We start from the raw sequence: 10,764 nt of genomic DNA, 5'->3' as shown, positions 1-10,764 counted from the left end.
TTGTGCAATAACACAACGTGCACGCTGGCCAACGCGTGTGTGTGTGTGTGTGTGTGTCAGCATGAAGGTGCAGTGTTGTTGCAGAAATGTAGATTTTATCTCTAAACTCAAAAAGTGCCTTAAAACCAAGGGCCCAAAGCGGCGTGCGGCTCAGCCAGAAACCGAGCCGTCCCCGCGAGTGTCCCGGAGCCGGAGTCCCCCTCCGGTGCAGCTGGCGGCCCCCGGGCGCCCGGCCCGGCCCGTCACACCCCCCGCCTCAGGAGCATATGTAGTGGCGGAGGAGGCAGCGGGCGTTCACATGACTCGACCTCGTTTTCCAGGACACGAGGGGATGCGGGGGGGGGGAAGCAGACGTGACGCCGCAGGTCGGCGGGAGCCGAGACGGATTTAATATTTGGGTGGACGGCTCCCGTCTCAGGGAGACACCAGGACATTCACATGAAAGCTCACGCTCACATTTTCCATTTCTATCACGATTTTAAAAAAAAAGCAGTTGCTTTCTATAAATAAGAACCAAACAGAGCAAACAAACTCGTGCGGTGTCCCTCGCCGGCCTCACCTCGCTCCTCTGCCGCCTGCAAAAACACACCCAGATGTTTCATCCCCGCAGAAGCAGGAGGCGCTCGCTCCTCGGAGCCGTAGATGTTCTCCTTACCTGCGGAATCCGTGGCACACCAGCTCCGACACTCCTGCCCGGAGGAGAATCTGTTGCGGTTTCCTCCGCAGCCGCCGTAGACGAAGGGTCTGCAGGCCCCCGAGGGGAGGTGGAAGTACCAGAGCAGGACGTAGTCGGAGCAGGGGCCCTCGGACATGGGCTCCCGGCAGCGCTCCCACGCTGAGGAGACACGTGGGGTAAGAGAGAAGGTCAGGACCTCCGCGGGATCTTCGATCCAGACCCCCTTTCTTCTCCCGCCTCGACTAAAACCAAAGGCGCCTCCAAAAACAAAGGCGCGGGTGTTTCGGTTTCGCCTCCGAACTACTCGAAGAAGAAGAAGCAGGCGTGGAGCTGTAACGGACCGGTGCCGTAAGCGGTCCCAACGGGTCGAAATGCAACCTCACCTGCAGATCGGATGAAAGCTGGAGTGATAGAGGAGAAGGAGGGTCCAGAGAAGGTCCTCGGGGTCTCACCGGCAGCGTTTGCTCCGTAAACCCTTCTTTTCTTCCTCTCGCTCCACCTCGTGGTCGCTCCCTCCAGAGGATCTGCAGGCGGGAAACAACGACACCCAGGTGTTTCTTGGGTCAGGAGACTAACCATCACTGCAGGCTGAGGAGGAAACACCTCCACCTGCAGACTGAGATCATCTGCTAGCAGGTCAGAGGATCGTCCTCCAGAGGTGGAGGAGGGTCTCGTTGAGTCAGATGTTTGTTTCCACAGCATCAGATCCCAACCGTCTCCTGACACTTTCCACGAAGAGCACACTCTTCAAGGTGATCTACAGGAACCCAGCGTCCCCCGGGAGTAAGAGCTTGGAGACAGCGGTGAGGAAACATCAGCAGGAACCCCTGATTCCAGCTCAACACGGCGACCTTCTGCCTCGAACAGCTGGAAGGCCTTAACATTCGTCACGGAAAAACGACGGTGGACGCCCGGCGAGGCGCTGCGGCAGACCAAGCCTCGCCCCCTGGCAACCTGGCAACCTGGCCACCGAGACTCGGAGAAGATCTGGGGTGCCATGAGGGGCAGGATAGGAAGAGATGGAGCGAGGAGAGAGGTGCATCATGGGATGTCCCTCAGCAGAGGAGGCTAACGCTAACCACGGCAGCATCACGAGGGCGAGGCTAACGCTAACTATTAGTTTTGTCCTGTTCTTCAATTCATGTATGTGTGTGTGTGTGTGTGTGTGTGTGTGTGTCGGCGGGATGGGGGATGTGACTAATGAGCTTCATGAAACGGTGTGTGATTTCTTGCTGCATGTTGACCGCCGTTTGCCTCAGCCGGCTCTCTGGCGCCGTGACCTCGGCAGTTGCAGGCTTTTACGACATGGCGGCGTCCGTGGGGACGATGAGGAGATGTGAGGGTTCCAGGCGTGCGGCTCTACTTATTCAATATGATCACACGAATCCGCCGTCCCGCCCGCGGCCTCATCTGCATGTTATTACGGCCGCCGCATTTTCACCGAACTCGTAACACTCTTCGGGTCTGACCGTCAGTTTAACTGCACGGGGCCTTTTTCCTCGTTTTCCCCGGAATCCATCACGCCAGGCGTCCGTGAAAAAGGCGTGTTCATGAAGTGGGCCATGTGTATGAGCGGGAGGTGCTGACGTAGATTTGCATGTGATGACGGAGCGGGCCCTGGGCCCCGGGCCCCGGGCCCCGGGCCCCCAGGCCTCCCACGAACACCTTCATACCAGTGCTGTTTGCTGGGAGCGCGTCCTCCGGTGGCGGACGAGCCGTTTCCCCGGCGCCGTCTTCCTCCTCCTCTTCCTCCTCTTCCTCCCAGCCTCCCTCAGTCCCTCCTGGCTGGACGGCGTGAGGCGAGGACGGCTCCGCCTCCTCGGCCCCGTCCGGATCCACGGACTTCACCACGAACTTGTAGTCCGAGCCTGCGAGGACGAGAACGCGCCGTCGTCTTTGTTTTTCGTAACCACGACGACCTCGGCGCGTAAAACGATATCTGCGAGCGGCTCATCGGCTCGGACGAGATACGATGCGATACGTGATTACGGAGCGTCCCTTTCCGTCGTGTCCAAATCGGGCGGCGTCTCGTGTTTGTGAATGGCTCTGGCGCCGTGGCGTGTGTGTGTTCCTCTCCCAGAACACAACAGATGGCTGCACACACACGGGTGCCGTGCCGCTGCCACAGGAGTTCTTTGACAGACGCACGCATTCACACACACAAACACAAACACACACCCGCCACTCGTGGGCCTTTTGCAGCGACCGCTATCCGTTCTTCCGGGGATAAATGTCAAGAAGAAACACGACACACACTTACCACACTTCTGTGCCACCTCCTGGGTGACCAGCTCCTTCACTTCATGAACCTTCAGACACACCAGAGACAAACTCAGATCTGCGTCTCCACAGCGTTTGCATGAAGGTGCGTGGAATCACGTACCGAGAGTCCGGGCTCTCCCTTCTCGCCTTTAGCTCCTTCAGTCCCCGTCGAACCCTGCGGGCAAAGCACCGTGTTACTCATTCCCGCCGCTCTCAGAGCGAGGACTCGGCGCCGCCCGATGGCGCGAAAAGAAGCATTCAGAAGCTCGAGATGCTCATTTCTATCCTGACGCAGAGCAAAGATCTAGAGCTGACTGGCTTACAATCTCCTCGCTTTGTGTCCCGGACGGCTGCTCGTCCGGCCAATCGGGGTTTATCTTACTGAGCATGGACCGCATGGTATTTTGGATTTTCGTTCGCCGCCCGGCGCCCTCCTTGGATGTTTGCACTTCTTTGGATTTACACGCTGGAAGTCGCGCTCCGCCGTTTGCAGGTCAATCTGCACGTCCGATGCTGTCCTTATTCTGCTCATTATATATTCTTTGTCTCCGCTCACCCGCCGCTTTCCCTGCCGCCGACACCCGGACAAACTATCTGGTTCCATCAGTGTGAAAGTGACGGGAAACTGTGACTGCTTGAATTCTCACAGCATCCATCATTTCCTGTATCTGCTGAGCGAGAACTTCTCGTGAGAGAACTTCCAACTGCCATCATGAGGATCTGAACGCCTCAAATCGAATCAGTGAAAATCCCAGCTTCACGACTGGGATGAATGTGTGTGTGTTCGTGTGTGTTAGTATGTGTGTGTGTGTGTGTGTGTGTGTGTGTGTGTGTGTGACGTAAAGCTCTCACACTCTCTCCTCTCCGTCCAGGAGTCCCAGGAGGTCCTCTCTGACACGCCTTCACTCGGCCTCGTCTTCCCCTCTCGCCCTGCTCAACACAAACACACCCAGACATCATGTTTCATCACATGACAGATGAACCACACACACACACACACACACACACACACACACACACACACACACACTCCTCAGTATGATACCCGTCCCTGGAATATCCTCATTAGAAGGTCCCAGTGACTCGCTGTCAACACACACACTCGGGTAATTGTAGCTCAAAGGAGCTAATTGAGTATCATATTACTTGAGAGCCGCAGACAGAAATAGAACTGTCTCTCTCTCTCACACACACTCACACACAGATGGAAAGTGTGTGTGTGTCTGTGTGTGTGTGTGTGTGTGTTAATGCTGTGTCCCGTGCTGCGGTGCAGAGCCCTCAACGCTGCTCTTCAGACACACTGATGACTGTAATCAAGTGCGGCGCCTCCTTTTGTCCACAGTGCTTTCTCACATTCTCACTATTCCTCTTCTTCTTCTTCTTCTTCTTCTTCTTCTTCCTCCTCTTCTTCTTCTTCCTCCTCTTCTCAGTTGGACTCTTTGAAATGCATGTTTCGTCTCCCCGTAGACAAACACAGAGTTGCCAGCCAGTGCTGGACGAAGTGACCCTCGCAGATCCAGCTTTCAGACGAGTGTGAATGCAGGATTTAGCAGATAAACGGATGACCATCGAGGACCTGTGGAGGATTTTCACCGCAGGGAGGAGAATGAAACGCTTTTCAGAAAAAAGACGGAGGAGAGGACATGAGAGTTTTCTTCTTCTGCTCCCCTCCGGTGGCTCCTCAGCCAATCATCTGCCTCCATCTCACCCCGTCCTCTCAGACCGTCCATCCCGTCCATCCATCCACCTCCTCTGAGGTCTTCCTTTAGACCTCCTCCAAGCTCAGCGTCCTTCTGGCCAGATCTTCTCCATCCCTCCTCTGTCCACGTCCAAACCATCTCAGTGTGACCAAAACATCTACCATGCGCACGCAGGTCCGTCTCCTCCGTCTCGTTTCTTCACGTAACAGGCGTCGAGGACATTGTGACCAAGAAGTGAAGGTAAAACCTGAGCTCCGGGAAGTCGACTGTACCTTCAGTCCTGCGAGGCCCCGGGGTCCGGCGGCTCCTTGTGGTCCCTCGTCCCCGTCCCTTCCAGGACTCCCCGCCGAGCCCTTGAACCCGGGGAACCCCGGGAACCCCGACGCGCCCTGCGGGGGGACCGTGCAGATCCAGTAGGCCAGGTGAACCGTCGTAACCGTGAAAGAAAACGAAGATCGCAATAATCCACCAACCTTCTCCCCTTTTTGCCCGACGTCGCCGTCGACGCCGTCGACGCCCCCTTCTCCTTTGTCCCCCTGATGGAAACCACAGCGAGGAGCGGAGATAAGGAGGACGTTTGACCGAAGGGCGAGGTGCGCTGAGGTGTTTACCTTGCGCCCGGTGAGTCCGTTCAGGCCGGGGATGCCGGGGGTTCCGGACAGACCCATATCTCCCTGTTAGCACACACAGCGCCCACGTCTTAGCTCCGCCCCGGGGTTACCAGCAGATAATGATAGACGCCTGACCTTTTCACCGTCCAGACCCGGAATCCCGATGTGCCCCGGAAAACCTCGGAATCCCTGGGGGGGCGCAGGAAGCAAAGGTTACCGGGGCAGGAAGCGAAGGGAACGGCGGGGAACGTCTTTGGGGGAAAACAACCAACCTTCTCCCCCTTTTCCCCTCGATCTCCAGGTAAGCCCGGTTCCCCGAAATCCCCCTGCAGAAAAAGCGAAGCGTCAAAAGAAAGGATCCTCCGAGGGAGGCGAGAGAACGCGAGGGTTGGGTCTGCTCGGACCTGACTGCCCCTCTGACCCCGGAGCCCGATGTCCCCTTTGTCCCCCTTGGCTCCGTCGGATCCGTGGTCGCCGTTACGGCCCTGAAAGAACCCCAAAGACGGTGGATGGCTTGGAACCCGGTTCCCCGTTTGTTTAGCGGTTGTGCGTTCTCCTTTACCATGACCCCGTTGGCTCCCGGCTCGCCCGGGTCTCCCTGCAGGACGGGAGGAGAAGTTCAGCCAAAGGAGCTTCGTGAAGCCTCGAGATAATCCACGTGAACCCGCTCTGACCTTCTGACCCACTGGTCCTCGAGCCCCGAAGCGCCCTAAAGCCCCCTTCGTGCCGGCGTCGCCCTTCAGGCCCTTTGGAAGACAAGATATATTCACTGACCAAAAAAGGGGTTGTTCTTGTAATCTTCTGCTGGAAAGCGGGATCAGCTTGAGGATGGATTGCCTTGACTCCAGGAGGGCCGTCCTCGCCCTTCTCTCCTTTATCGCCATCGAAGCCCGGCGGTCCTCGTTCGCCCTGGAACGCCACGGAAAGACAGTCCAGTGTTTCCCACGGCTGCCATCACAGACGGAAGGACAGAAGGATGGAAGGATGGAAGGACAGAAGGATGGAAGGATGGAAGGATAGAAGGACAGAAGGACAGAAGGACAGAAGGACGGAAGGACGGAAGGATGGAAGGATGGAAGGATGGAAGGATGGAAGGATGGAAGGATGGAAGGACAGAAGGATGGAAGGACAGAAGGTTTACCGCATCTCCTTTGGAGCCCTTGAATCCACGAGGCCCCTGGATCTGAAGCACACTGCCCTGCACAGCACACACACACACACACACACACACACACACACACACACACACAATGAACACACATACATGCAACAACAACACCACCACACTACCACTCCATAGATAGAATACGAACAATTATAAGAACAACATTAACATAAACAATGACAATAATACAAATTATAATAACTGGTAACAATGGTACTACTACCACCACTGCTTCTATGACGACTGAATATTTATACTACTATCAGTATTACTACCAATAATAACAACATTAACAATATTAACAACAACAACGATAATAACAATAACAATAAAACGAATGAAATGAATTGATGCTAACAGTTTATTTGTGTTTCTAAACCCGAGTTGCCGTCCACACAGTGAGGAACAGAAGAAGAGGCTTCGGAGACGAGAGAAGGGATCTGATGACGTGGACGAGAGTCGGGGTTTCTGACATTGAGGTCTGAAGACCAGACGCTCAGCTCAGCTCAGCCCAGCGCTCTGTATCCCATAATACTAAGGATGGCAGAGTTTCAGCAGTGGTACGAGCGTTTGTAGGTGAGGAGCACCATCTTGCAGGTGATCCTGGACTCAATGGCAAAACTCTGAACTCTGAAGGGGTTTGTCTGGGAGACCGAGAAGCTCGGAGATGCATCGGTCGGTCCTGGAACCGACGGGAACGTCCGCGGCGCATGAGCACAGGAAGGGGCGGAGTCTAATGACATCATCTTATCGTTTAAAATGGCTTCTGGCAACAAGAGCGTCAGAGGTTAGTCGTTCGAAGAGTAAGCTGAGATGATCTTACCCGTTCTCCTCTGACTCCTGGTAACCCACGGTTACCCTGCAAGGAAAGATCTTCTCATTACATGACTCCTCATGATTATAAGCTACTGAACTGCACGTCGTATTTATAGTATCACGTGAACTCCAAAGGTCTTCTTCTCATTATCCATTTGGTGCTCGATGGAACAAAACTGAAAACAAAAAGCAAAGTCCTGGAGACAAAGGAGAAATCTGGTGGTCATCCAGACTCTGGAAGTTCTTCTCTTCCTGTGAGCCAGTCCGTTCAGGGGTCACCTCAGCCAATCACCTGCCTCCATCTAACCCTAAGCCAATCCCCTGCTTCCATCTAACCTTCAGCCAATTACCTGCCTCCTTCTAACTCTCAGCCAATCACCTGCCTCCATCTAACCCTAAGCCAGTCCCCTGCTTCCATCTAACCTACAGCCAATTACCTGCCTCCTTCTAATCCTCAGCCAATCATTCTCCTCTTTCCAACCCTCGGCCAATCACCTGCCTCCTTCTAATCCTCAGCCAATCATTCTCCTCTTTCCAACCCTCGGCCAATCACCTGCCTCTTTCCAATCCTCAGCCAATAACCCGCCTCCTTCTAACCCTCAGCCAATCATTCTCCTCTTTCCAACCCTAAGCCAATCACCTGCCTCTTTCCAACCCTCAGCCAATCCCCTGGCTCCTTCTAACCCTCAGCCAATCACCTGCCTCCTTCTAGCTCTCAGCCAATCACATGCCTCCATCTAACCCTCAGCCAATCCCCCGCCTCCTTCTAACCCTCTCCTGTGCATCATCTGGTCTCCCTGTATCTCCTCCATGGAGCTCCTCTGGTTCTCCCTGGAGATGAACGGGCCTCGGCCATCTTGGATTGGCTCCGGTCCTTCTCCGCTCAAACATCTCACCTTGCGTCCAGTAGACGAGGTCAAGAGGTCACCCGCCGCTCGGCCGTCTCTGCGTCGCCAGCTTTCCCCTCGCGAGCTCCGGCGCTTTCACACAAATCAGGAGGAGCCGATCGCGGAGCAGCCGGAGCCATCCATCAGACCGGCATCACCGCAACTCCTGACGCAAACACATCCATCTTCTCCTGGGCTGCTCGGGAAACACACTTCCCTCATCACGCGGGGGCGACGGCGCGGCGGCGGAGATGAAGCCCCGATCAGATCAGATCTGGTCTGGATCTATCTGACGCTACTTTTTATCCGTCACAAATAATAACGGCGCTGCCTCTTCTTGTGGAGCTTCACACCGGATCGCATTCAACACCACGCAAGGCTGAGCTATCAAGACACGCTTCCGACGGGCCACACGTCTACGAGAAAACCCAACGCAGGAAGACATGGTTCCGCCGCGAGGAGGCCAGCCAGGAGAACCCTTGGGGGTTCAGGGGTTCGGCTCACCTTCTCCCCTTTGGAGCCCCTCCAGCCTTTGGGACCCTGAAACCAGAGGAAGGAGATCCTCAGGAAACAGAGCCGCCCTGAAAGCCAAAACCTCATTTTTGCTGAAGCGCTTACGAGATCTCCGGGCGCTCCCTTGACACCCGGCGTGCCTTTATCACCCTGGAATAAAATGCATTTTTTGAGTCATGATATATATATATGTGTGTGTGTGTGTGTGTGTGTGTGACAGCCGGCGAGAATCAACGCGGGGCAAATTAGCCGGAGATGATTTGTACAAGCAGGAAGGACGGGCGTCGAGATGAGAGAGGGATTGAAATGCACACCGGCGTTCTGTCATCGGCGCCGAGAACATGGCGGGGACAAAAACAAAAAGCAGATGGTGAGACGCCGCTTTTGTCCCGGCAGATATTTCATGGCGATGAGCTGTCAGAGCGAGCTTCTTCACCTCCACCAGCCGCTGACTCAACCTCCTCCTCAGCCATCACACTTAAACGCTGTTTTTCTAAGACGGCGGATTCATTGTTCTCACCGTTGTCCCGGGGGAGCCGGGCTGACCCCGGGCCCCGGGCTCTCCTGGAACACTGTCACCCTGCAAGGAGGAGCGGAAACCCTGCTTAGATGCGGCCGTGGACACCTCCGGTCTGGTGGTTCGCTCTCGACAAGGAGAAAGTCCGACCGGAGTCATTCATTCATGCATCATCGAGACCGCCGCTCAGGGTTGCGGCGGGGTCGGGGGCGGAGCCTATCCATGACTGAGAGGATCCTATTCGTACCTTCTCCCCTTTGACTCCAGGCCTCCCCGGGAGACCCTGCAAAGAGAAGCACAACAACGCCTCTGTTGACATCCGGAGTCAAGAACTTCAGGAGTGCAAACTCAAAGAGGTGTTTCCTTACATCTGGTCCAGGCTCTCCTTGAGGTCCAGGAGATCCAGAGGATCCACTCTTCCCCCGCCGCCCCCGGTCCCCCTGCGTCATCCCAGAAAAGGCATGTAGAGGTGAAGATGTGCTCCCGTCGAACACGTGACGGCCCCGAGGGCGACGCGTGGAGATGTACCTCTCTACCCGGCCGTCCCGGATCCCCCTGGACGCCCCTGGCTCCCGGAGAACCCTGCATTCCGGCGTGGCCGCGGATCCCCTGGACGCCCTGAGCGCCGGCGGGCCCCGCCTCCCCCGGCTCGCCCTGGACGGGAGGAAACATGAGGACGGGACGAGGACGACCGCGGCCGAAGGTCACACGCTCCGGCCGCCGTTAATGAAATACGGCCGGCTTTGCAATAAGTCGCCGTTATCGGGTGACGAGCGATTCCAGAGGACGGGGGGAGCGTAAATTCAAACGTGGAGGAGAAGCAGCATCAGCCCGAGGAGAGGAATGGGAGGTCGCGGGGATTCGGACGCCGTTCCTCCTGCTCGCCGACTGAGATGTCGTAAGAGAGGGAAGGAAGAGAGGCGGCTCACCTTCTGACCTGGAGGACCAGCCTGTCCTTCTGGGCCTCTGTGGCCGATGCCCGGCTCCCCCTGAGGATGCAGAAGGTCCAAAATAACTTCATTCGCCCGAAGTGACGGCTGAGGAGTCATTTCAGCCAATCACCAATTAGCCTCGTGTTTACCTTTTGTCCCTTTTCACCGATTCCACCCTGAAACACGGATAAAGATACAGATCATTCACAGAGAACACCAACTTCTCCTCTATAAGCCACATGCCTTTGGCCTGCTCCCTTCAGGGGCCACAGCCAATCATCTCCCTCCGTCTAACCCTCAGCCAATCATCTGCCTCCGTCTAACCCTCAGCCAATCATCTGCCTCCGTCTAATTCATTTCTCTCACTCCAACAAACTTCCTGTCCTCCTCTCATCCATCCATCCCTCCATCCACCTCCTCTCTGGTCTTCCTCCAGACCTCCTCCGACCTCAGCGTCCTTCTACCCAGATCTTCTCCATCCCTCCTCTGTCCACGTCCAAACCATCGCGGTGTGACTTTATCTCCAGAACATCTACCCAGTGCCGTTCCTCTGCTCCTCTCCGTCCTCCTCACTCCCAAAGAGGAACCTCCACATCTTCATCTCTGCCTCCAGTTTTCTCCTCAGTGTCTCCGAAGCAGAGATGATGGCTTCTCTCACCTCCACCTTCTCCATCCTTTGTTTCCT

At 55.8% G+C, this 10,764-nt stretch overlaps 1 protein-coding gene across 1 annotated transcript in view; it reads right to left on the bottom strand.

Annotated features, from left to right (window-relative positions):
* Nucleotides 1-451: 451 nt before the first annotated feature.
* col7a1l (collagen type VII alpha 1-like) overlaps nt 452-10,764 on the bottom strand; it is a 54,146-nt gene continuing 43,833 nt past the window's right edge. The window contains exons 81-106 of the mRNA XM_086147324.1: nt 10,229-10,255; nt 10,077-10,136; nt 9,676-9,801; nt 9,516-9,587; nt 9,395-9,430; nt 9,151-9,210; nt 8,736-8,780; nt 8,622-8,657; nt 7,238-7,273; nt 6,391-6,447; nt 6,087-6,158; nt 5,924-5,995; nt 5,812-5,847; nt 5,654-5,734; nt 5,522-5,575; nt 5,385-5,438; nt 5,250-5,312; nt 5,112-5,174; nt 4,911-5,027; nt 3,791-3,868; nt 3,060-3,113; nt 2,937-2,985; nt 2,350-2,544; nt 1,060-1,200; nt 656-835; nt 452-575 (exon numbers count right to left, since the gene is read on the bottom strand). Coding sequence (XP_086003450.1) covers nt 556-575; nt 656-835; nt 1,060-1,200; nt 2,350-2,544; nt 2,937-2,985; nt 3,060-3,113; nt 3,791-3,868; nt 4,911-5,027; nt 5,112-5,174; nt 5,250-5,312; nt 5,385-5,438; nt 5,522-5,575; nt 5,654-5,734; nt 5,812-5,847; nt 5,924-5,995; nt 6,087-6,158; nt 6,391-6,447; nt 7,238-7,273; nt 8,622-8,657; nt 8,736-8,780; nt 9,151-9,210; nt 9,395-9,430; nt 9,516-9,587; nt 9,676-9,801; nt 10,077-10,136; nt 10,229-10,255 — 1,884 coding nt within the window. The 3' untranslated portion in view covers nt 452-555. The remainder of the gene's footprint in view (nt 576-655; nt 836-1,059; nt 1,201-2,349; nt 2,545-2,936; nt 2,986-3,059; nt 3,114-3,790; nt 3,869-4,910; nt 5,028-5,111; nt 5,175-5,249; nt 5,313-5,384; nt 5,439-5,521; nt 5,576-5,653; nt 5,735-5,811; nt 5,848-5,923; nt 5,996-6,086; nt 6,159-6,390; nt 6,448-7,237; nt 7,274-8,621; nt 8,658-8,735; nt 8,781-9,150; nt 9,211-9,394; nt 9,431-9,515; nt 9,588-9,675; nt 9,802-10,076; nt 10,137-10,228; nt 10,256-10,764) is intronic.

This window comes from Fistularia commersonii, chromosome 5 (genome assembly GCF_037954325.1).
Source record: "Fistularia commersonii isolate RoL2024-O1a breed Wild chromosome 5, RoL_Fcom_v1.0, whole genome shotgun sequence".
Classification (NCBI taxonomy): Eukaryota; Metazoa; Chordata; class Actinopteri; order Syngnathiformes; family Fistulariidae; genus Fistularia; species Fistularia commersonii.
This window is presented reverse-complemented; position numbering and strand designations above follow the sequence as displayed.